The following is a 27,796-nucleotide window of genomic DNA, read 5'->3' as shown; positions in this document are numbered from 1 at the left end:
TGAACACCAGTGTACATATATTTCCAAAAATTGATGTAACCTTTCTTGCAAAATTTTTAAATTTTGCATAATCTGACTCAGATAATGTTGAATAAAATTGAATTAGATTTTCATTTTTAAATATCGTATTCAGTGCATCATTAGATTTGACGTACCCGTAAACATTGTTTACGGGTACGTCAAACAGATTTTGAAAAAGTTCAAACACCTTTGAATTGTTTTTAAAATTACAAAATCTAGCTGCAAAATTTTCCTGCAACAAACTAATCTTTTGAACAAAATTTTCCAACTAGCAATATTTTTAGATAAATTACTGCAACATGAAAAATGTGAAAAATTATTCCAAAGTAGTTGACTTTTAAATAACTCCAGTTTTGTTTCAAATGCTTTAACATTATAATACAATTCACTGACAAGTTTATCTCATCCTTGTAATTTCAAATTAAGAAATTTCAGGTGTTCACATATATCAGTTAAAAACACAAGTTTCCACAACCATTGGAGATCTGACAGTTCCAGAACAGGTTTCAATTTTTCGTTCATAAATAGATCTATTTCAATTCTAAGTTCAAAAAATCGCTTCAACATATTACTGCAACTCAACCATCTTACTTCCATATAGTACAACAAATCACTGTATTCAGCCTCAATAATTTGAAGAAAATTTTTGAATTGCCAATGATTCAGACCAGTATTGCAAATAAAATTTACAGTTGATATTAACAGTTGACATGACTGAATCTGCGTCCAAAAATCTTCCGCACAAAGACTGCTGGTGAATTATACAATGAAATTGCATTGGTTTTTTAATATTTTTACTCTCAAGATATTTATGAAGCTGACACATGAACCCAATTTTAGTACTGACCATATTTTTAGAACCATCCTTTGTAACAGCTGATAACAAATTCCAATTCAATTTGAGGCCATCAATTGCTTCTGACACACTCAAAAATATATTTTTACCTGTTGTAGCTTTCAAGCTTTTTAATGCAACTACCTCTTCAGTTACTGCAAAATTTAGATTTACACCTCGAATATAAATTAGTTTTATAAACTAGCTTTAAGTGCAGATAAATTAGTAATTGAACTATATAGCTTGTATCTTCACTCTCATCACAATTGCTATTGAAAAATGCGTGAATTCACAAACTTTTTCTACAAGTTGATTTTGAAAATGCTCTTAGACCTTCAATTCTTCTTTTTATAGTTGATGAAGATAAACTTACAGACGCAAAATTCTTTATTTTCTCAGGACATACGTCTTCTGCAATTGCCAAACAAATTCGTTTTACAAAGCCTCCATCTGTACAGGCCCTTCCTTCCTTCTTTGGCAATAATTTGGTAGGCTCGAAAACTAGCTTTAACTGCAGATAAATTTTGATGAGTAAAATTTCTAATCTTCTGTTGTTGACTTTGAAAAGCTTGGGTTAGTTCTTGGAGTTTTTTCTGCTGCAAAGCTCCTTGAAATTTATCGTAATTTGAGGCATGTTTTGTGGTGTAGTGATGTTTCACATTATATTCCTTGAACACCGACAAGGCTTCATTGCAAATAAGACATGTGTAAGTATCATTGAGCGGTGCAAAAAAGTAATTAATTGCCACCGCTCATTAAAAACACAACACTCAGCATCAACTTTTCTGTTTTTTTTTTTTCGACATCAACTTCAACCTGATTTTTATGGGGTTACTGGAATAAAAAAAAAAATACTCATGAATACTGAAGTAAGTAAGCACTGACATGTCGTAAAATTTTAGGAAATATTTTAACATAAAGGTTATTATTATATTAATATCACTCTTAATCATGTAATATTAATAATATATAGTTTATTAGGCTGTTTGTCTAATAAACTACATTATTATTAAATAAAACTTATAGTTTTTTAATATTTGACAGCCTCCTCTTGCCGACGCTACCACAAACTTTATGTACATACAGGCTGCCAGCAGTTAATTTATAGCAGAGGGATTAACTCCATTAACCAACAGGATAGTGTCATGTTTTTATCCTGGATGGGGTTTCTTGTATAGTAGAAGCCATGGGTGACCTTTACTCCCATACTCTGATCATCAGGGTTCTTGTGCATGCTGGTTTAGGATCTTGCAGATACCAATCCTCAGATCATGCTGCTGGTGCCAAGTTTTATCCTGGATCTGGGATTCTTGTGTAGTGGAAGCCTAGAGTGACCTTTGCTCCCATACTCTACACCATCAGGGTTGGTGTTCAGGCTGGCAAGGGATTAGGAAATTACTAATTACTATCTAATTACTCTAATTACTGTCTCTAACATCTATTGATATTTACTGCCAGGGTCAAGATTAATGGACTATTTTAACAATGTTTCAAAGAATAGTTTTGAGTGGAAATAACAGAATTAATATCTAAAAAGACTAAGCTGACGACACAGAGGCTTCAATACTATTAATTGACCAACGAATGTTAAAATAATCTGCAAAATGTGTTTTTCATAAATTTTATTGTGATCTAATATAAACATTAATTTTTACGATCTAACTGAAATATTAGCAGGGCAGATAAAATCTTTTGAGAGGCAGATCTGGCCAAAGAGCTATAGTTTGGGGGGTCCCCTGCTCTAGAAGGAAGGGAATGAATCAGATTGGTCCACTTGTTATCGATAGTTTAACTGTTGATGATCCTGCTAAGATAGCTGACAAACTGAATGAGTATTTTGCATCTACATTCACATAACGAATTCTGTAGGGAAGTGTAGCCAAGAATTGATGATAAAACTCTGACTAGGAGCTATTTGATTTTGCAATATTTTTGAGCAAAGTGGAGAAGAAATTGTTGAAATTAAACATAAGAAAGGCACCTGGGGTGGATGCAATCTATTCAGTTATATTAAGGGACATAGCCAGTAGCGTAGCTACACTTTTTTGGGCTCGGAGGCAAAGAACATGTTCAGGCCCCTACTTAATTAATGAAAATTGCAAAAACAGAAGACAGCCAAAGATGCCAGGCCCCTAAAGGACCCAGAGGCAATTGCCTTGCCTGCCTACATCGTAGCTACGCCACTGGACGCAGCAAAGAGAATAAGCAAACCATTAGCCATAATTATGAGAGCATCCTTGGACTCAGGGGGATGTCCCCAACGGACTGGAGATGTGCAAATGTATCCTCAATTCACAAAGGGAGATCAAAGGGTGACAAAAGTAATTATAGACCTGTTAGTTTAACTTCTGTTTCGGGTAAAATAACGGAGTCACTGCTTAAAGAAGCATGCAGGATCATCTAAATGAGACTGCACTTATAATTCAGACACAGCATGAGTTTGTTAAGGGGAAGACTTTTGAATACTATGATGTGGTACAAAGGAACCTGATGCAAAAAATGATTTTGATATAATATACTTGGATTTCAGAAAAACTTTTGATACTATTGCATATTAGAGCAGTATGGCATTAAGGGTAAGTTGCTATTATGGATAAAGGGATGTTTGAATAAGAGAAGACAGAGAGTGGTAATCAATGGACACTGCTCTTTGTGGACTAATGTTATTAGTCCCCCATGGCTATTGTTTTCTATATACAGCAGTCCCGTTATTGTTTTCTATATACAGCAGACTCTCTATTTACCGGGATCAGATTAACCCAGACACTCAAGACTCCAAATTAAAAAAAATAATAATAATCAACCAGAAATCATAAAATTCAAGTAATAACTAGAATAGGTATAAACTGATGTTTTGCAAGTCGTAAATAAACAAGAAGCGGCGTTATAAGTCGTCATTTGCAGATTAGTGTGCCTATTATCTTGCAACCCCCGCTGTCTTCACTCCGCCGCTGAAAAAAAAAAAAATAAATAAATAGTAATAAAAAAAAAAAAAAAAAAAAGAGAGAGAGAGACCAAATGTTTAAGTTGTTTTAGTGCATCACGCCGATTTTGTGTTCCGTCACCTTGCAAAATGGCAAATTTTGTTTCATTATTTATGTTGGAATTGTTTTTTTATAGTAACTAATTTTTTTTTTTTTTTTTTTGTTTTGTTTAGAAATCGCGAAAATGATGGGCAAAACTAAGTGTTGTGCTTTCAATTAAACAAAAACTTGAAATTATGAAATTATTCAAAAGTTTGAAAATGGTGCGTCCATTAAATCTCTAATGAACCATTATAATGTTGGTGACCAAATCATACACGACATCTTAAAAAATAAAGGGAAGCTATTAGATTTAAAATTGACATCGTAAAAAATAAATGCGTGTCCAATACAGACTACTCACGTATTGGACATGTGAGTAGTGCATGGTAAGTTTTTTTGTTTTTTTTATCTATCACCACGCTTTTTACATAGATTGCTGAGCATTTTTCGATACAGTAAGTCCTCGACTTGCCGGGCTAGCCGAGTGGGTAAAGTACCTGCCCGGCAATCCAAAGGTCGCGGGTTCGATTCCCGCCTCGGGCATGGGAATCGAACTTGTTTATCCAGCAATAAACAAGTTAATTGCTGGATCAAAGTACTGCAAAAACCTTGGGAGGTGCAATATGGCCACAGAAGCCGATGCGCCAACAACTACCAAATCAAAAAAAAAAAAAAAAAAAGTCCTCGACTTATGTAGCTTCGGACTTACATTATGTTACTTATGTTATGTTATGTTATGATGATTATGTTATCATTATGTTATGATGTGGTTACAAAGGAACTGGATGCAAAAAATAATTTTGATATCATATATTTGGATTTCAGGAAAGCTTCTGACACTGTTGCGCATGGAAGACTATTGTACAAATTGGAGCAGAATGGTATTAAGGGTAAGTTGCTACAATGGATAAAAGGATGGTTAAGTGCGAGAAGACAGAGGGTGGTAATCAATGGGTGCTGCTCTTCTTAGACTAATGTTATTAGTGGAGTCCCACAGGGTTCGGTGTTAGGCCCACTGTTGTTTTGTATATTTATCAATGATATTGATGAAGGTATATCAGGCTTAATGTCGAAGTTTGTAGATGATACAAAGGTTGACAGGGTTGTTAATGACAGCAATGGCAGTGTGCTACTGCAACAGGATCTAGATAATTTGGGCAGATGGGCTAAGAAGTGGCAACTGAAGTTTAACCTTGACAAATGCAAATCCAGAGAAACGTACCAACTGTGTGGTACTACACTTAAGGTGGTAGAAAATGAAAAAGACCTGGGAGTAATTGTGCAGGCAGATATGAAGTTTTCTGAGCAATGCAGACAGGCTGCCAGGGCAGGTCATGGGGTTTTGTCAATGATATATAGGAATTTTGCTAGCAGGGAAAAGGTGATTATCCCTCTGTATAAGGCAATGGTCAGGCCATGCCTTGAGTACTGCGTACAGGTCTCGAGGCCTCATTTTAGGAAGGATGTAGATTTACTTGAGCATGTACAGAGAAGGGCAACAAGATTGGTGAGGGGAATGAAGGGATCCTCTTACCAAGAGAGCATTAGCATTAGCATTAGCAGAGGCATTTGATGCAAGAAAGCAAACTTATGCAGCATCAGCCAAAAAAAAAAAAAAAAACCCCACTTCCACTTCACCCCTCTGTTCGTTCAAAATACCTGTCCAGCTGAGCCTTAAACTTATTTAGGCTACAAGGGATGGAAGTCTGTTCCACCAACCAACCACCTGCTGGCTAAAGGCAAATTTCCGCACGTCTATCCTACATCTGTCTTTCCTCAATTTGAATTTATGCCCTCTCAGGTGATTTTTCTGAGCTAGAGGAAGAATCCCATCAGCATTGAGCATGCTCAAACCATTCAAGGCTTTATACACCTCTATCAGATCACCTCGCTGGTGCCTAGTCTCCAGTTCTCCTTTAACCTCTCCTTAAGCCTCTGGTGCCTAAGTCTCCAGAGGCTTAAGTTCTGCAAATTGCAGTGGCTGGAGACTAGGCACCTGCACGGTGATCTGATTGAGGTATATAAGGCCTTGAATGGGTTGAGCACACTGAATTCTGATGGGATCCTTCCACTTGTTCAGATTACAAACCTAAGGGGGCATAAATTCAAATTAAGAAAAGACAGATGTAAAATAGATGTGTGGAAATTTGCCTTTAGCCAGCGGGTGGTTAATTGCTGGAACAAACTTCCATCTGTCTTGTAAGTTGATAGGTTGAATAAATTTAAGGAGGAACTGGACAGGCATTTGGAGGGAATAGTGTGATTTTTTTTTTTTTTTTTTTTTTTGGCTGATGCTGCATAAGCTCATACATTTGCTTTCTTGCATCACATGCCACTACTACTACTACTACTTATATATTTTTTTTTTGTATGACTGAAGATTTCAGTAAAGGGGATCCACATTTCACCATAACTTAAAAACCCACAGAATTCCAGCTGTCGGTATTATCGCAAATGCAATAAGATCGAGTTTACTACCCATTTATAATGAATTGCACTAACAGAAAAACCCAATAAACCAGAAAGTGCAAATTGTTTTTGTTTCATGATAGTAACCCCCAGAAATGTGCTTTAGTAAAATGTGAGCTCCCGTGGGGTGATAATAGTGAGTTTTCGCCTTAACCCTGTGAAGTTCTTTTCAGAAAATTTAATTTTGACTGTTATCGTGGTGCCGACTATGTAAATAAGTGACTGCAGTACTAGTAAATCTATCAAGAAAAGGAAAGCGATCCAGTTGGATCAGAAACAAGTATCACGTGGAATTCAGATTTGTCAGTGGCAATGGTGAACTCAATAAAGGAGAAAGACAGAATATGAGAAGTGGTGTAGCAATTGGTGCAAATGAAGTAAACTGCAATAACCAAGACTACAAAATACAAGGGCGCCTCCATAGCCAGGTGGGCAGGAGCAGCAGTGCGTAGCACACACTTCTTGATTAGACCGGGGTTCGAGCCCACGACCACCAAATACGGAGGATGCGGAAAGGTCAGGGAATGACCACCACATATCCCTGGAGCAATATGGCCTTAGTTGCTAATGCTCTTAAAAAAAAAATACAAATCAGTTTTTACAGTACTGTACAATAACATGCATTTTTTCTTCCTTTTGTTTTCTTTTCTTATGTGCCACTCTGGGTACTTCGCCGCTGTCCCCAGAGAAACTTTATAATTGAACGAATTAAAAATATATAACTATTTTTCTTCATTCTTCTGAGAATATTATGTGGTTTTTGTAATTTTGGCATATCAGGGATATAGTAGCAATATTTTATTAGTCATTCCCGAGTTACATAAAACTCTACTTACATAAGAAGTCCTGGAACGTATATCTTACGTATGTCGGTGACTTACTGTATTTTTGGATTAACAGGGAAATCGATTATCCAGGAATTTTTTTTTTACCATCTATCCTGGAAAATCGAGAGTCTACTGTATATCAATTATATTGATGAAGGTATATCAGGTTTAATGTCCAAGTTTGCTGATGATACAAAGGTTGGCAAGATTGTTAATAATAGTAAAGACAGTATGCTATTTGCTATTGCAACAGAATCTACAAAAGTTGGGCAGATGGGCTGAGAGGTGACAACTGAAGTTTAACATTAACAAATGCATATGGGTAGCAGTAACGCCAGAGTAACATACAAGGGGTTACAGAAAAGTAAGGCAACACATTTTTTCTCTCGATGATGTTTAATAATATGAAGTTAAAATTACAAACCAAGAAATAAGTGAGCATGCACTACTTCTCCACAGAGTCTCCAGTTTTATTGATACATTTGTCCCAACGATGGATCAGTTTATCAATACCAGTACTGAAGAAGTCCGTGCCCACACTCAATAACCAACATTGCACCGCCCAATGAACTTTCTCATCCGTGGTGAAATGCTTTCCTGAAAGGTGTTTTGTCAGAGGGCCAAACAAATGGAAGTCTGAAGGCGCTGATTTGGGCTGTAGGGGGGGGGATGTGACAGAATTTCCCAATGATTACAATGCAACCACTCACGAGTGGTGTAGGCAGTGTGTGGAATTGTGTTGTCGTGCAACAAAATCATGCTGCTTGTCAGGAGTCCTAGTCGTTTGCGTCAAATGTTGGCTTTCAGTTTTTTCAATGTTACATAGTAAAGCCGTGCATTGATTGTTCCTCCCTTCGGCAAGAAATCCACCAACAGAATGCCTTGGCGATCCCAGAACACTGTGGCCATGACTTTTCGGACACTGGGAACAGTTCTGAATTTTTTGAACACAGGAAATTGTGGATGTTTCCGGTCCATGGAGTCTTGTTTGCTCTCCGGGGTAAAGTGATGAACCCACGTTTCGTCTGCTGTGACTATGCAAGCAAGAAAATCCTCTCCTTTGTTGCAGTATCACAACAGATTCTCCAGACACATACCCATTGTTTTGCTTTGTCCTCCTCTGACAACTGTCAGGGCACCCAGCGGCAGCACACCTTTCGAAAGCCAAGGACATCGTGAACAATTTCGTGAGCAGTCACCTTACTCGCATTCACTCTTTGTGCAATTTCACTCACTTGTTTTCAAAAACAATGCCCTTAATGCGCAAAATGTTGTCTTCTGTCTTGCTCAATGAAGGCCCACCCGCCCGATGTCAATCTTCAATGTCAACACGGCCCTCTTTAAATTCATTGCACCAAAAACATACCTGCTCCTTTGTCATCACCTTTCCATGCAAGTTCATGGTGAATGTCACTTGGTGAAGACCCTTTTGCTTGCAAAAAGCGAATAACTTCACAAACACCTGTTTTGGACCACACTCACAAGGTAGCCACCATTTTGCAACTGGAATCTGCTGTGAGGCAACAGTACCGCAACACTGCACTGGCAGTCTTTTTGAACGTTATTAACGGGTCTATCTGTCCACTGCCTTTCATCTCATTCCCTTTCACCATTATTAAGAAAAAAAAAATGTGTTACCTTACTTTTCGGAAACCCCTCATACTAACTGTATGGTACTACACTCAGTAGTGGAAAATAAAAAAGAGCTGGGGATAACTGTGCGATCAGATATGAAGTTTTCTGAGCAGTGCAGAGAGGCTGCCAGAGCAGCTCATAGGTTTTTGTTAATGATATACAGGAATTTTACTAGCAGGGATATGGAAATGATTATACATTTGTATAAGGGGATGATCAGGCCACACCTTGAGTACTGCACACAGGTCTGGAAGTCTCATTTTAGGATGGATATAGAGCTTCTGGAACGAGTATAGAGAAGGGTAACGAGATTGGTAAGGGGAACAAAGAGTTGCGATTAAGAAGAAAGGCTTAAGTTCTGCAAATTACAGCATCTAGAGACTAGCCACCTGTGAGGTGATCTGACTGAGATGTACAAGGCCTTGAAGCATTCCAGCAAGCTCAATGTGGATAGGATTCTTACTCTTGCTCAGATTACACACTTAAGGGAAGAACTGATGTGCAGAAAATTATCTTTACCCAACATGTGGTTAATTGCTGGAACAAACCTCCATCTGTCATTATGGACTTTGATATCTTAAAAAATTCAAGGAAGAACTGGACAAACTTTTAGAACAAATGGATGGGTGAAATGGGAATTATTTTATTTTATTTATTTATTTTTTTGGCTGATTCTGCATAATCTTTCTTTCTTGAGTCATATGCCTCTACCAATGCTAATGCTAAGAGTAAAAACCATTTCAGATGAATATTATTCTTCTTTTTGAAATATCCTAAGAGTGGGTTTAAAATACTGCTAATGAAATTTCATTTCAAAAGCTAAGCACATAGAAATTCTCCTGAAGAATCCTCTTCCTGCATGACAATACTCCCATTAAAAAAATTAGATAACAATGGAGACAATCAACAATATAGGTTGTGTCACACCTATCCTGCAGATGTCTCTTCAGCTTACCTCCCATTTCATGTACCGAAAAAACATTCAAAAGAGCAACATTTGTCAACAAATAATGATGTTATTCATTGTGGTTAAGGAAGACTGGATGAGCAGGACTGGATTGTAAGTTCTACACAAGGGGCCGAAAAAAGATGAGACAATACAGCAGTCCTTAGATGGGACTGTGTTGAATAAAAATTAATTTCCTGATTCCTTTAATCTTTCTATGGTAAGTTATAATCTTTTCAAATTCTGTTCATGCAAAGTTCATCTTAAAAGTTTAAATGATAAATTAAATTTTATTTGTGAAATCATATGATTAAAAAGTAACATAACACATACATGCAACTTCTTGAGTAAAACAGCATCAGTAGCACTGGTGGTACTCTGCTTGGCAGCTTTCCAAAACTGTTTTTGGGCTGAGTATCTGTTCATTGGACACATTTTAAAGAGGCAATCTGAAATATAAATTCCATCCTTTGTTTTTTTTTCCAAGAAGTAAAATAATGTAAGATCAATATTTGAGACAATCAGAAAATCATTCAAAAATTTTAAATGTCAGTGGCATATGATAAAATGAAATGCTCAGAGAACAATTAAATTCTTAATTTATAGAAAAACAATAATAATTTCAATATATTATAGACTATACATGCACAATTTTATGTGCAAATTGATTATTGGAACAACATAAACTTGGATCACTAGTTAATAAAATGATTGAAAAAAAAAAATTAAAGCATATGTAATGGCACAGGTTGGGTGGTTATTTTGGTTTTTAGGAGCATTAGCAACTAAGGCCATATTGCTCCAGGGATGTGCGGTGGTCATTCCCTGAAGTTTCCGCATCCTCCGTATTTGGTAGTTACGGGCTCGAACCCCGGTCTAATCATGAAGCATATGCAACACACTGCTGCTCCTGTCCACCTGGCTACGGAGGCGCCGTAATGCCACAAAGAATATTAATATCACAAAATGATTAGCTAACAAAGGTGAAGTTAATCCTATTTAGAAAGAAAATGCTGCATTTTAGGCTATTGGATATTAATTTAGAAAAATGTAACGATTACATACATGCTAAGGGACTAACATGTGTATATAACTATTATGTTAGGGAACTTACATAATAGTTAGGTAGCTTTTGAGATAACTATTTAAATTAACATCCTAAGGCTGTGATCTCATCAGTATTTCCACCAGACTGGTTGAATGCAATAGTAAATTACACTGAATAAAATAAGATCAGGCTCATCAAGTGGATTTTGTGGTCAAGCTGCATGACCCATACACATGCAGCTGGAATGCAAAATACACAATATTTGCATTCTATTTGTGACTGCTTGACATAGCAGAGTGGTCAGGAGTGCTAGTGCAGTAGCACACTCTCTTCGAGTGGACTGGGGTTCAAGCCCATGACTACTAAATACGATGAACATTTGTATTGATTGATTTATTGTAAACTCCACTGACCTGGTGGTCGTGCTGGAGTATAAAACAAAAAATTCGAAATTAAAAAACATGGCACCTTTTCAACCTGTTGACAAAACATGTTGGAAAGTTGCCAAAACAATTACTTCATATTTTATGCATTTACATATTTAAAAGTTAAACCTCAGAAACTGAAATATTTAAAATTTAATACGATGTGCAGTTTAAATGACAGTTTAAATGACTAGGATTTGTGATCAAAAGCAATCACCAACTGGATCATCACTGTGATATGCTTGATGATCTACTGATAACCAATGGTGCTTTGGGAACAACAACAAAGTTTCTATGGGTACATATAACCAACAATTGCCAGAACAGTAAAAGGCATAACTGTGTGCCTGATGCAAGAAGGACAAAATAAAAATGAAAAAGATTACAGTGATCATAAAACGTGTTTGCAAATATAAACTGTTGCCTATTCTCCTTGACTAAAAATTAATACTGTAGGAATATTAAAACACACACTGATGTAATTTCATTTCAATAGTTTTAATTTTTAAATTTCTGATTCAAGGATGGAAAAAACTCAAGGGCTAACCAACTTAAAGATTCAAGTAAATTATCTAATTGTCATTTGCTGCTATCCAGACTTTCTCAAGTCACAAGATCAAACTAAAATATCAATAAACAAAGCGGACTAAGATTCTGGCTGAAACCTTATGGCTGCAACAGAGTGCTGTGCTAATTTACCAATAGCAATTAGGGGATATTTAAGGGTCTGGAGCAGTTATATTTTGCAGATAACCGTTGCACAAATAACATAAAATCCTTTCATTTTTGCTAATTCCTGCAAATTAATTTCTATAATACCTCAACTGTACACAGTACTTCAAATTTAATTAATCTGAATGCAATAATACAGTTCTCCAGAATTCACAATTTGTGATTTAATTAGTTTAGTTAATTTAAACAAAGCCATTCTAGAACATAGGAATTGCAACTACAAATAGTTAACAAAAATGACAGTAAATTTCATTTATATGCTTCTCTGCATACACATATATTATATATATGTATGCAGCATTGGTATGAATGTACAACAATGCTAGAAGTATAGTAAATACATTTGATGATGTAGGCGCCTCCGTAGCCAGGTGGGAAGGAGCAGCAGTGCATAACACACGCTTCTTGATTAGACCGGGGTTCGAGCCCGTCACCACCAAATACAGCAGATGCGGAAAGGTCAGGGAATGACCACCGTATATCCCGGAGCAATATGGCCTTAGCATTAGTAGAGGCATATGATGCAAGAAAGCAAGCTTATTCAGCATCAGCCAAAAAAAAAAAAAAAAAAAAAAAAAACACAACCACTACTCCCATTTCACCCCTCTGTTCGTTCGAAATACCTGTCCAGCTGAGCCTTAAATTTGTTTAGGCTATCAACTTCAACAACAAGTGATGGAAGTCTATTCCACAAACCAACTGCCCACTCGCTAAAGGCAAATTTAAGCACATCTATCCGACATCTGTCCTTCCTCAATTTGAATTTATGCCCTCTCAGGTGATCATTCTGAGCAAGTGTAAGAATCCCATCGGCATTGAGCATGCTCAAGCCATTCAAAGCCTTATACACCTCTATCAGATCACCTCGCCGATGCCTAGTCTCCAGACTCTGTAATTCGCAAAACTTAAGCCTTTCTTCGTAAGAGCAACCCTTTGTTCCATTCACTAATCTTGTTGCCCTTCTCTGTACTCGTTCCAGCAGCTCTACATCCTTCTTGAAATGAGGCCTCCAGACCTGTATACAGTACTCAAGGTGTGGCCTGACCATTGCCTTATACAAGGGAATAATCACCTCCCTGTCCCTGCTAGAAAAATTCCTGTATATCATTGATAAGACACCATGAGCTACTCTTGCAGCCCGTCTGCACTGTTCAGAGAACTTCATACCTGCCTTCACAATTACCCCCAGGGCCTTTTCATTCTCTAACAGTGTCAGCGCAGTACCACAGAGTTGATACGTTGATCTGGGGTTACTGTTTCCCATATATAGTACTTTACATCTGTCAATGTTAAACTTCATTTGCCACCTCTCAGCCCATCTGCTCAACCTTTCCAGATCCTGTTGCAGGAGCATAGCATCAGTAGTGTCCTTAACAACCCTGCCAACCTTTGTATCGTCTGCAAACTTGGACATTAAGCTTAATATACCATCATAAATATCATTTATAAATAGAGAAAACAACAATGGACCCAACACTGAACCCTGAGGAACTCCACTAATAACATTAGTCCACGTTGAGCAGTGTCCATTGATTACCACTCTGTCTTCTGCCACTCAACCATCCCTTTATCCATAGAGCAATTTGCCTCCAATAACACACTGCTCCATTTTGTGCAGCAGTCTTCCATGCGCAACAGTATGAAAAGCCTTTCTAAGATCCAAATATATAATATCAAAGTTATTCCCTGCAACCAATTCTTTTGTGACTACATCATAGTATCCAATCAAATTGGTCAGACAAGACCTGCCCTTAACAAAACCATGCTGTGTCTGAGCTATAACTGAATTCTTGTGTAGATGATCCTGCAGTGCTTCTTTAACCAGTGTCTCCATTAATTTTCCTGGAACCGAAGTTAAACTAACAGGTCTATAATTACTTGTGTCAGCCTTTGATCCTCCTTTGTGAATTGGGGTTACATTTGCACATCTCCAGTCTATGGGTACGTCCCCTGAGTTCAAAGAAGCTCTCATAATTATGGCTAGGGGTTTGCTTACTTCCTTTGCTGAATCCTTTAATATATAACTGGATAGATCCCATCCACCCCGGGTGCCTTTTTTATGTTTATCCTCAACAATTTCTCCTCCACTTTCCTCTCAGTTATTAGAAAATCATCTAGCTCACTGCCAATGTTTACTTCACCTACGACATCCCCCTTCCTGAATAACTCCTCATGTGTGAATGTAGATTCGAAATATTCGTTAGATTGTTAGCCACCTGAGCAGGATCCTCAACTGTTGAACCATCAACATCCAGTGGACCAATCTGATTCATCCCTTTCCTTCTTGAGTTTAAATAGGTAAAGAACTCTTTTCTGTTTTTCTTTCCATCCTTTGCCAAGGATTTCTCATAATCTGCCTTTGCCTGCCTAATCTCCTTTGCGACTTGGTTACAGACCAACTTATATCTATCATAGGCTTCCATGTCACCCAGTAATTTGTATGTATCCCATGCATTTTTCTTCTCTGCCATATGTCTCATTAGTTCATCTGATAACCATTTAGGCCTGAACCTTGAACAATATTTCTTGGTTGGTATGTAAAGCCTGGTAGCTTCCAAGATTAGTTCCTTGAATGCTTCCCATTTTGAATTTGCTGTTGGTAACATCATCAGTTGGTCCCACTGTATAGAATTTAAATACTGTGTCAGACCATCATAGTCGCCTTTACGAAAGCAAAAACCCTTCCCTTTACCTCTGATGGTAGTTACCTCCTTGAGTAAATCCCACTTCAGCACACTGTGATCACTGCCACTTAGTGGTTCCTTTATCTGCAGATTCTTAATGCATGAAGGATCACTACTGATAATCAGATCAAGAGTATTACTCCCTCTAGTTGCCTCCCAAACATGCTGGTGTAGAAAACAATCATCGAATAAATCCACAAAAGCCTTGCTAGTGTGTGAGTGACCAACCCACAAATTCCAGTCAATATCTGGGAAATTAAAATCCCTCATTATAAGACTCTCTGATTTACTGGCCCATTCTATTTCCCTGTACAGTATCTTATTATACTCATCAGAGTCATTAGGCCTATAGCACACACCTACTCTCAATTTTGATTTACCTATGCTTATGTCACACCAAACTGACTCGACACTGCCCTGTCCATCGATGTCGACTGGCTTCACTTCCTTGGATTTTATGTGTTTCTTAACTAATAGCATAACCCCTCCTCCCCTCCTGTCCTGTCTATCCTTTCTATACACATTGTATTCCCCAAATTCCAGTTCCGCATTCCTTATATCTGTGTGACACCACGTCTCTGATATCCCAACAATATCTGCCTTTGATGTTTTGAGCAATACCTCAAATTCATCAAATTTATTTACTAAACTTCTAGCATTGGTGTACACGCAAGTATACATGCACCTGTTTCTATTCTTAGCTACCCTAACACAACCCATGTGTTTACTTGTACCGCAATGGCTCCCAGCAGTCTCTGAAATATCCTGCATCTTGTTTTTCAGGCTTCTGCTGTTTCCAATAGAAGCAGTGCAAGAATCTCTTTCACCTCTGCCAGTGGCTACTGTTAATCTGTTAGTCTTTGTCTCCCCCCAAGCTAGCAGTTTCCCGACCCACCTAACACTGCCTCGATAGCATCAGCAAATATTCTTGCACCCTTTCTATTTAAGTGTATCCCTTCCCTGTAGAAGCAATCTCTCCTGTTAACAAGTACAGTCCAGGCTGAAAAAAATTCTACCCATTGAGCCTCCTCCCTTCCTATCCTGTCTATCCTTTCTGTAGACGTTGTACTCCCCAAATTCCAGTTCTGCATTCCTTATATCTGTGTGACACCACGTCTCTGATATCCCAACAATATCTGCCTTTGATGTTTTGAGCAATACCTCAAATTCATCAAATTTATTTACTAAACTTCTAGCATTGGTGTACACGCAAGTATACATGCACCTGTTTCTATTCTTAGCTACCCTAACACAACCCATGTATTTACTTGTACCACAATGACTTGCAGCAGTCTCTGAAATATCCTGCATCTTGTTTTTCAGGCTTCTGCTCTTTCCAATAGAAGCAGTGCAAGAATCTCTTTCACCTCTGCCAGTGGCTACTGTTAATCTATTAGTCTTTGTCTCCCCCCAAGCTAGCAGTTTTCCGACCCACCTAACACTGCCTCAATAGCATCAGCAAATATTCTTGCTCCCTTTCTATTTAAGTGTATCCCATCCCTGTAGAAGCAATCTCTCCTGTTAACAAGTACAGTCCAGGCTGAAAAAAATTCTACCCCTTGAGCCTTGCACAATCTTTCCAGGGCCGAATTGATAGACAAGGCTCTCATCATATACTCCCTCCTATCGTGTCTGGCCAGAATTGCAGACACTTTCAAATTCAACCCTACTTCACGGCTTTTTTTCAACAGTGACCTGTACTTGTTAAGTAATTCCGCTGGTCTCCTACTCTTAATATCATTAGTGCCAACGTGTACAACTATATCACCTTTTGTGGCTTTAAAAGATGATATCCGCTCTACAACATCCTCAACCTTTGCCCCTGGCAGACATACCCTGGTCCTGTTCCACCTATCCTTTTTTACGAAGCATGTTCCCCGTTTCCCTGACAATAGAGTCACCAACAACTACTAGTTCCTGTGGGGCCAGCGCATTCTGCCTTGGGGGCTGCCTCTGTGTTGCAAGATGACCAAGTGCAAGCTCTGGTGTTGATGTGGGCAGCTGAGAGCTTGATGGGCCCCTCAATTTATTTCCTTCGAGAGCATCCACCCTGTCCTTCAAGGTCTCATATAGGCCCATAACAATGCTGAGTTGTCACCTTATTTCCTTGCTCTCCTTGCATCATGCACACACAAAGACACCCCCCATGGCAGTATCATGTCCCGTACCCAATTGCTCCGCAAACATCAAGCAAACAGTGCATCTTAAAAGGCTGTGATTCAGAGGGCAACTGCCCCCCTCAGTTCTCCCCTGAGCCACAGCACTCCCATTAGCTTGAACCCTTTGCTTTGCTGCTCTGGTCTGAGTCATTAATTAAATTTAATGTCAATAAAATTACAATTTCAGAACAAAATTAAAACCTTAAACTTGTATCCTAACACAGTTATAACGCTATATTTATTTTTCAGTATTGAGTGTTATCTACGAGTTCCCTTTATATAACTTCCGTATCAAGTTATGTATTAATTATTTGTTACGTTTGTACTCTAAGTCGTTATATATATAGTTAAAAGTACAATTTAATTGACAATGAAATTTAACAAGATTAATAGATTTACTGATTAATTGACAATATTATATTATGCACTATACTATACAAAGCTAATGCTATCGAATTCCGGATATGCTGTATCATGTTACAATGGCGGTGATTACGAACGGTAGTTGTACGGACTCTTAAGTATTGATTAACTTCCAAATCTCACTGTCTCAATTTAGAATAAACTAAGGATCCTGACTAGGTCTATAGCTACTTACAGATAATAATTTGGTATAACAATTGGTTAATAAATCGGCTAAATACGGTTAAAAACCTCTCGTTCGAAGGAGCTGCAATTTGTAACATGTGGATTTAGTTGCTAGTGGTCTTAGTTGCTAATGCTCCAAAAAACAACAACAACATTTGATGAATTTGAAGTGCTGGTCAAGACATCAAAGACATATATTGTTGGGATATCAGAGACATGGTGTTACATAGATATAAGCAGTGGCAGATTCAGGGTAGCACGTGTTGGGCCTATTGTTGTTTTGTATATTTATCAATGATATTGATAAAGGTATATCAGGCTTAATGTTGAAGTTTGCAGATAATACAAAGGTTGGCAGGGTTCTTAATGATAGTAAATGCAATTTGCTATGCAACAGGATCTAGAAAATTTCAACAAATGGGCTGAGAAGTGCCAACTGAAGTTCAACATTGACAAATGCTGTAGAAGTAACCCCAGAGAACCATACCGACTGTATGATACTACACTTAGGATGGTAGAAAATGAAAACAATCTGGGAGTCATTTTGCAGTAATTTTGGGTAAAACTGCATAAAGTTTGCTTTCTGCAAAGTTTTCCACTTTAACACTAGTTAGATTAAGAATACTGCTTTCTTTTGTTGCCACTCTAACATGCTGTTGTAGAAACCGACATCCAATAAACCCAGAAACATTTCTGCCATTGTGAGTAACTAAACCAAAAGTTTCAGTCAATATGTAGAAAGTCAAAATCCTCCATTATAAGACAATCTGATTTACTGTCACACTATAAGTCTGAAGAGTTACTACAATCATCACTCATTAGGCTGGCTGAAGGCAAACTGATTCAACATTGCACTGAACACCCACATCATCTAGGTGCTCTGCCTTAGATTCTATTTGCTTCTTAACCAAAAGCCTTACTCCTCTCCTCTCCCTTCTGCCCTGCCTGTCCTTTCTGTACACAATGCACCATATTCAAATTTCGCATAGCTTATGTCTCAGTGGCATTATTTTTCCGATATCCCTATTATGTCTGCATTTCTTCTCTTAAACAGTAACATTAATATTAGTATAAAAATAGCAACAATGCAAGAAAGCAAGCTTATACAGTGTCACCAAATAAAAAATAAAAATAAATAAAAAAAACACCTCCCATATCACCTATCCATTAACTCTAATAGTTCTTCAGCTTATTCAAGCTACCCACTTCTACACCAGATGGAAGTTTTTTCCAGCAATCAACCACCTGCTGGCTGAATTTCCACAAATTTATCCTGCAACCATCCTTCTTAATTTAAATTTATGCCCAGTCATGTGTATAATCTGAGAGAAAGAAAGCATTCCATCAACATTTAGCATACTCAACTATTCAAAATCTTAAACACATCAATTAGATCTCCTTGTAGGTGCAAAATTCTGATATATCCCATATCTACAAGTTGTTCACAAGTTTACTAACAGATTAGAAAGAATACTTGAGGAGAATCAACCGAAAGAGCAAGCTGGCTTTAGGACAGGATTCTCAACTATGGATCACCTTCACAAATATCACAGCTAATGGAGAAAGCAAATGAATATAAAACACCATTATGCCTGGCATTGGTGGATTATGAAAAGGCATTTGACTCCATACAGTATAAAGTAATGTTTCGGGCACTGGAAAGATAAGGCATACTGTACACTTCAAAATCATACTGTATTATGATTTTGAAGAAAATATATAAGAATGCTACCTCCTTTATTAAACTAGACAAAGACAGTAGCAAAATTTAAAATTGAGAAAGGGGTTTGACAATATCTCCGAAGTTGTTTACTGATGCCCCTGACAAAACTTTCAGAAAATCAGACTGGCTGCAGAAAGGAATCAATGTGAATGGAGAGTACCTAACCCATTTACGAGTTGCAGATGACACTGGGATCATAAGCCATGACCCCAAAGAATTAGAGGAAAATCTTATAATCAGTTATGCAGAGTTAGTAAGGATTTTGGACTAAAGATGAATATGGCTAAAACAAAAGTAATGATAAAAAAGTATGCCACAGAAAGGGATGTAATCATTGAAGGAGCAGTAATTGAAAAGGATTCATATATACTTATCCGGAACAAGTCATTAGCTGTAATAATGATAAATGGCTGGAAGTCAAGAGAAGAATAAATTTTAGATGAATAGCATTCAGAAAATATAGTCACATTAATGAGGAACAATATCCCAATTTGTCTGAAATGTAAAAGAATGAACCAATGTATACTCCACACCATGACTTATGGAAGTGAAACTTGGGCACTCACCAAAAGAATGGAAGAGAAGCTAAGACCTACACAGCAAAGAATGGAACGAATTATATTAGGAATCAGACTGTTAGATAAGAAAAGAAACACATGGATTAGCAAACTCAAGTAAAGGACATTCTTACCAAAACTAAAGAACTAAAATGGTCTTGGACAGGACACACAGCAAGAAGATGTGATGACAGATGGACTAAGAAAATAACAGAATGGTACCCAAGAGGAGCCTGAAGAAAACCTGGAAGACAACGACGTAGATGGATAGATGAAATTCACAAGTCGTGGGTAGTAAATGGATGGCAATTGTACAAAACAGAAGGAACTGGGAAGTTCCTTCTGTTTTGTACAATTTTGGGGAGGCCTCTGTTTTGGAGAGGCCTTCATCCTGCAGTGGTTGAAAATGGGTGATGATGATGATCATCATTATGGCAGGAATGTTTCCAGCTCAGAGAACTTCATATCTGACTACATAATTATCTCCAAGTCTTTTTTATCCTCCACTACCAGAATGGTGGTACCACAGTTTGTATATTACTATGGAATTACTAACAGTAGTAATTATAAATGCAATGTTAAACTAAAAATAGTTTAACATTGCATTTGACAATGTTAAACTTCAACAGCTACTTATCAGTTCATATGTCTCATTTTTTTAGATCTTCTTGCAATAGCATACCCTGGTTACTTCTGTTAATCCTTGCCAACCTTCATATCAATTGCAAACTTAATGATATTGATGAAGGTATATCAGGCTTAATGTTGAAGTTTGCAGATGATACAAAGGTTGGCAGGGTTGTTAATGACAGTAATGGCAGTGTGCTACTGCAACAGGATCTAGATAATTTGGGCAGATGGGCTAAGAAGTGGCAACTGAAGTTTAACCTTGACAAATGCAAAATACTGCATATGGGTAGAAGTAACCCCAGAGAAATGTACCAACTGTGTGGTACTACACTTAAGGTGGTAGAAAATGAAAAAGACCTGGGAGTAATTATGCAGTCAGATATGAAGTTTTCTGAACAATGCAGACAGGCTGCCAGGGCAGGTCATGGGGTTTTGTCAATGATATATAGGAATTTTGCTAGCAGGGTGAAGGAGGTGATTGTCCCTCTGTATAAGGCAATGGTCAGGCCATGCCTTAAGTACTGTGTACAGGTCTGGAGGCCACATTTTAGGAAGGATGTAGATTTACTTGAGCGTGTACAGAGAAGGGCAACAAGATTGGTGAGGGGAATGAAGGGATCCTCTTACCAAGAGAGCCTTAAGTTCTGCAAATTGCAGTGGCTGGAGATTAGGCACCTGCGCGGTGATCTGATTGAGGTGTATATAAGGCCTTGAATGGGTTGAGCATGCTGAATTCTGATGGGATCCTTCCACTTGTTCAGATTATGAACCTAAGGGGGCATAAATTCAAATTAAGAAAAGACAGAGGTAGAATAGATGTGCGGAAATTTGCCTTTAGCCAGAGGGTGGTTAATTGCTGGAACAAACTTCCATCTGTCGTTGTGGAAGTTGACAAGTTAAATAAATTTAAGGAAGAACTGGACAGGCATTTGGAGGGAATGGTGTGATTTTTTTTTTTTTTTTTTTTTTGGCTAATGCTGCATAAGCTCATACACTTGCTTTCTTGCATCACATGCCACTACTACTATTACTATTACTAATAAATCTTGTAGATTGCAAAATATTAAGTTTTCCAACCCACCTAACATTGCTGTCCCAGCATCAGCAAATAATCTTGCATCCTTCTGTTTAAGCATATCCCATCCCTGTAAAAACAGTCTCTCGTGTTAACAAGCACAGACCATGTTGAGAAAAATTTTACCCCATGAACCTTAGTCTCTCTAGGGCCAAATTTATTGACAAGGCTCTGATCGTGTACTTGTACTCCCTCCTATTGTGTTAGGTAATACTGCAGACATTTTCCCTTGCAATACTAACTTGCAACTTTTTCTCAACATTGCCCTTCTTAATTAACCCCTGAAAACTCCTATTCTTAATATAATCGTACCAACGTGTACAACAATATCACTTTTTATGTCCTTAAAAGATGAAAGCTGCTATTCGTCATGACAATTAAAAACTCTGTGTGTCTGTCTGTGCATACACATATGCATTTTTCACTTTGTAGTGTGTTTGTCAATGATTGTGACTAAAAGTTTAATTTATTCTATTGCTCATAATAGTAGACAATTTTCCTCCTTTCTGTTTGAGAAAACATGCTCTGTACATACAACTACTTGATTATTCACCACATGTGGATATTCAAGAGTTAGTTGTTTGTACTCAAAATAATTCAAAAGTGAATATTATATTTATTCTCCAACTGGAGAGGTGGAGGAAGACATCAATTAACTTCAAGCCTGTCTCACCTCCCAGATAAAAGAAACTGCTTTATCTATGTTCATCTTGAACAACACCCAGAATTCTAGACAATAAAAATTTCCTTATTTGGATTAACTTTCATTTATTTTTTCTTTCACTTCTAACATTATTTTTGTTCTTAACAATGGAGAAGAAGTAGAAGAGAAGTCTTATAACCTCACAAAAAACATTTGACACTCCATAAAAAATAAAGCAATTGGATTAATCAAAAACTCATTGCTCTCAAACTGAATTGACCCTTTATATAGATGTTTTCCCCATTCCCAAGTGACTTCATAATTAAATGAAATCACTTGAGAATGTAGTAAGAAATTGGTAGAATACCATCTATGTACATATATGCAACTTTTTAAATATAAATTTCATATCATTAAAAAAAAAAAATCAAATTTTTAAACTATTTCATTTTAAAAAAATATCATTCCATACAGAAAACACTTTGGTCTTCACAATTAGAAACAAAATAATTCAAATAATTCATCATCCGACTGTTGGCATTCGTGGCGAGCAGTCATGTCTTGGTGGTGCTCTTCACAGTGATCACAGAGGATTAGAGGGAATTAGTGGAGTAGAGTAGGATTACAGAGGTTTGAATATTGCTTTTAAATAATTTATTTAGTATATTGTAAAGTTTATTTTTATTTATTTAAGTTTTTTTTTTCCTATAACAGTTTGATTTTTATATTATAAATATAATTTTTTGAAAGTTACTTTCATTGATATTTAATAAATTTTACAATGGTTGTGACAAGATCCACCTAGAACTCTTCATCAGAGGGTATCATGACTCATACAGTGGATGGCAATTTCCGGGTGAGTTATAATTTTATCCTTTGCAGAACCTGTGGCATATATTCCAAGAGCAACGTAGTGGATAATCATATCTCACATGGCGATTCTTTTCTTTGTCACCGCTGGTACCAATCTTAAATTAAAATTTGGTGCATTGCTAGTATACCAATCTTAAGTTAAAATTTTGTGCATTGCTAGAACTTGAGTCACTGAAAAAATGGCTGCTTGCCCCTAGAGAAATATGTAACTGGGAACTTGTCAGGGACTCAAGACTCTAGTAACCTACCAAGTGATGCACTCCCTATTCGGGTCCCAGAACAAAATAACCAAGTGCAAACTACTCTGGTTCAAAAGGACTTAGTTCTATTAGGAGACTCCATTGTCAGGGAAATGGGTAATATTTTTCGTAATAAGAATAGGTGGACTAGAACCAGGGTATGTCTACTGGGAGCAACAATTAATGATGTCACCAACAGATTGTCAGATTTTATGGGGGAGGGGGAATATTATTCCCCCTATATAAAGAGAATATTATTCGTGTGGGGACTAATGATATTAAGCACACACGACCTGACGCATTTGTTAAACAAATATAGGGCCATGCTGAATAAATGCCATGATTAAGTCACAATGTCTATGTGTCTGCAATTCAGCCCAGACAGGATAGGAGGGATTATATGCTGAAAGCCTTGTGTATTAACTCAAGACTTGAAGGACTCTGCAAGGCTTTTGGGGGGAAGTTTCTTTCAGCTTGGCCAGCACTTGTAGGTAGAAGGAATGTGTTTTGTAGAGATGGGATACATTTAAAAAGAGGTGGTGCAAGAGTTTTTGCCAGTATTATTGAGGATACCTTAAAGGTTCAGAGTAACTGCTAGTTCAGGGAGACCAGGGTAATATAGATATGCATTTATCTGATATTGGTCAAAGTAACACTTGCACATACCTCAAGGGTTCTTATTTGTTAACACAATAGAACATATTAGTAAGACGTTCTGAGGGCAGAAAGAAACGTTTCAAATGAGCAGGTAGCTAATACCAGGCCAGGGAAGCGAGCTTAAATAACTTTAAAGAGTGTGTCAGGGTAGTTAACTGTACAAGAAACACTAAGTCTTAATTGTTTTGTGGATTTATTGGATGATTGTTTTCTGCAGCAGCATGTTCGAGAGGCAACCAGAGAAAGTAATACTCTTGATCTGGTTATCAGCAGTGATCATTCGTGTATTAAGAATTTGCAGATAAAGGAACCACTAGGTGGCAGTGATCACAGTGTGCTGAAGTGGGATTTACTCAAAGAGGTAACTACCGTCAGGGGTAAAGGAAAGGGTTTTTGCTTCCGTAAAGGGGAGTACAGTGGTCTCAGACAGTTTTTAAATTCTGTACAGTGGGATCGACTGACGATGTTACAAACAGTAAATTCTAAGTGGGAAGCATTCAAGGAATTAATCGTGGAAGCTACTAGACTTTTCATACCGATGAAGAAATATTGTTCAAGGTTTAGGCCTAAATGGTTATCAAATGAACTAATGAGACTCGTGACAGAGAAGAAAAATGCATGGGATGCATATAAATTGTCAGGCGACGCAGAAGCCTGTAGCAGATATAAGCTAGTCTGTAATCAGGTCACAAAGGAGGTTCGGCAGGCAAAGGCGGATTACGAGAAATCTTTGGCAAAAGATGCTAAGAAAAACAGCAAGGATTTCTTTACTTATATAAACTCTAAAAGGAAGGGGCTGAATATGATTGGTCCACTTGACATCGATGGTTCGACTGTTGATGATCCTGCTCAGATAGCAAACAAACTGAATGAGTATTTTGCATCTACATTCACACGTGAGGAATCATTACAGTTTGAAAATGGAAGAAGGTCATCAAATTGTAGCAGTGTGCTTAATGATTTTGTAATAACTGAGAGCAAAGTGGAGGAGAAATTATTGAAGTTAAACATAAGAAAGGCACCTGGGGCGGATGGGATCTATCCAGTTATATTAAAGGAGGCGGCAAAGCAACTAAGCAAACCCTTAGCCATAATTATGAGAGCATCCTTGGATTCAGGGGAGGTTCCCACGGACTGGAGATGTGCAAATGTATCCCCAATTCACAAAGGAGGTTCGAAGGGTGACACGAATAATTACAGACCAGTTAGTTTAACTTCTGTTCCGGGTAAAATAATGGAGTCACTGGTTAAAGATGCATTGCAGGATCATCTAGACAAGACTGCAGCAATAATTCAGACACAGCATGGGTTTGTTAAGGGAAAGTCTTGTCTGACAAATTTGATTGGTTATTATGATGTGGTCACAAAGGAACTGGATGCAAAAAATAATTTTGATATCATATACTTGGATTTCAGGAAAGCTTTTGACACTGTTGCGCATGGAAGACTACTGTACAAATTGGAGCAGAATGGTATTAAGGGTAAGTTGCTACAATGGATAAAAGGATGGTTAAGTGGGAGAAGACAGAGGGTGGTAATCAATGGGTGCTGCTCTTCGTGGACTAATGTTATTAGTGGAGTCCCACAGGGTTCGGTGTTGGGTCCACTGTTGTTTTGTATATTTATCAATGATATTGATGAAGGTATATCAGGCTTAATGTCGAAGTTTGCAGATGACACGAAGGTTGGCAGGGTTGTTAATGACAGTAATGGCAGTGTGCTACTGCAACAGGATCTAGATAATTTGGGCAGATGGGCTAAGAAGTGGCAACTGAAGTTTAACCTTGACAAATGCAAAGTACTGCATATGGGTAGAAGTAACCCCAGAGAAACGTACCAACTGTGTGGTACTACACTTAAGGTGGTAGAAAATGAAAAAGACCTGGGAGTAATTGTGCAGTCAGATATGAAGTTTTCTGAGCAATGTAGACAGGCTGCTAGGGCAGGTCATGGGGTTTTGTCAATGATATATAGGAATTTTGCTAGCAGGGAAAAGGAGGTGATTGTCCCTCTGTATAAGGCAATGGTCAGGCCACGCCTTGAGTACTGCGTACAGGTCTGGAGGCCTCATTTTAGGAAGGATGTAGATTTGCTTGAGCGTGTACAGAGAAGAGCAACACGATTGGTGAGGGGAATGAAGGGATCCTCTTACCAAGAGAGGCTTAAGTTCTGCAAATTGCAGTGGCTGGAGACTAGGCACCTGCGCGGTGATCTGATTGAGGTCTATAAGGCCTTGAATGGGTTGAGCACGCTGAATTCTGATGGGATCCTCCCACTTGTTCAGAATACGAACCTAAGGGGACATAAGTTCAAATTAAGAAAGGATAGATGTAGAATAGATGTGCGGAAATTTGCCTTTAGCCAGCGGGTGGTTAATTGCTGGAACAAACTTCCATCTGTCGTTGTGGAAGTTGATAGGTTAAATAAATTTAAGGAGGAACTGGACAGGCAATTGGAGGGTATGGTGTGATTTTTTTTTTTTTTTTTTTGGCTGATGCTGCATAAGCTCCTACACTTGCTTTCTTGCATCAAGTGCCACTACTACTACTACTACTACTACTATTGTTTATACAGTAATGTCAGAAGTATCATCAATAAAATGAGTGAATTCGAACTGCTGTTTAGGACAAGTAATGCTGATATAATAGGGCTTACAGAAACTTGGTGCCACCAATGAATAGGGGATGGGGAGTTTCAGTACGGTATGTACGTGTTTAGGAAAGACAGGGCAGATAGAAGAGGTGGTGAGTTCATGCTTCTTTATCAAAAGAATTTTTGATTCAGCAACAACAGCGCAACAAAAGCTTTCCTGGATTCAGACGTTTTGCATGCTAGTATTAGCATTAGCAGAGGCATATGATGCAAGAAAGCAAGCTTATAGAGCATCGACCAAAAAAAAAAAAAAAAAAAAAAAAAACACTCTTCCCATTTCACCCGTCCGGTCACTCCAAATATTTGCCTAATTCGGCCTTAAATTTATTGAAGCTATCAACTTCCACAACAACAGATGGAAGTCTGTTCTAGCAATCAACTACCTGCTGGCTAAAGGCAAACTTCTGCACATCTATTCTGTGCAGAAGTATAGAACCTGTATGGTGAGCGATAGTTGGAACCAAAGGTATAATGAGAGTAATCTACAGGTCAGGTGATTGTGAAGATTATGATGAGAGCCACTACATGCAAATGGAATGAGCAAGTAAGCGTGAATGTCTTTTTATTGTGTATGATTTTAATTTGCCTCTAATTGATTGGAGCAAATGGGAAGGAAACTCCACATGGGTGACAAAATTTTTAAAGCAACTTGATTTTTATTTTTACCAACATGTCGGGGAAAGTACTAGGGAAAAGAATATTCTAGACCACATCATCACCAATCAACCAGGTAGTAGTAGCAGTGGCATTTGATGCAAGAAAGCAAGTGTATGAGCTTATGCAGCATCAGCCAAAAAAAAAAAAAAAAAAAGTCACACCATTCCCTCCAAATGTCTGTCCAGTTCCTCCTTAAATTTATTCAACCTATCAACTTCCACAACGACAGATGGAAGTTTGTTCCAGCAATTAACCACCCGCTGGCTAAAGGCAAATTTCCGCACATCTAATTTACATCTGTCTTTTCTTAATTTGAATTTATGCCCCCTTAGGTCACACAATAAGGCTGACAGTACAGGAACCAGTAGCAAGAAGTGATCACAGAGTTCTACGGTGGACAATGAAGAGAGAGAGGTAGCAGTAGTTAAAGGCAAAGGAATGGGTTACAATTTCAGAAAAGGAAATTACAATACCTTAAGGTGCTACTTGGCCTCTGTTAATTAGTTAGATATCGCACAGAGAGTGAATACAATTGAATTATGGTATATCTTAAAAACATTAATCACAGAAGTCTTGAATGTGTATATACCATTAAAAAATACTCCACAAGGAGGTTTCCAAGTTGGATGAATAATGAAGTTTCCAGATTAGTTAAGCAGAAAAATATGACGTGGAAAAGTTACAGAGCAATAAAA

General features: G+C 37.7%; 1 protein-coding gene across 1 annotated transcript in view; it reads right to left on the bottom strand.

Moving 5' to 3' along the window:
- Itpr (Inositol 1,4,5,-trisphosphate receptor) overlaps positions 1 to 27,796 on the bottom strand; it is a 1,293,714-nt gene that overhangs the window by 1,236,371 nt on the left and 29,547 nt on the right. The window contains exon 3 of the mRNA XM_090387283.1: positions 10,093 to 10,208. Coding sequence (XP_090243409.1) covers positions 10,093 to 10,208 — 116 coding nt within the window. The remainder of the gene's footprint in view (positions 1 to 10,092; positions 10,209 to 27,796) is intronic.

The sequence above is a fragment of the Mastigoproctus giganteus genome, chromosome 13 (genome assembly GCF_048544385.1).
Source record: "Mastigoproctus giganteus isolate SK-2022 chromosome 13, ASM4854438v1, whole genome shotgun sequence".
NCBI lineage: Eukaryota > Metazoa > Arthropoda > Arachnida > Uropygi > Thelyphonidae > Mastigoproctus > Mastigoproctus giganteus.
Note: the sequence above shows the minus strand (reverse complement) of the source record. Positions and strands in the feature narration are given on the sequence as shown.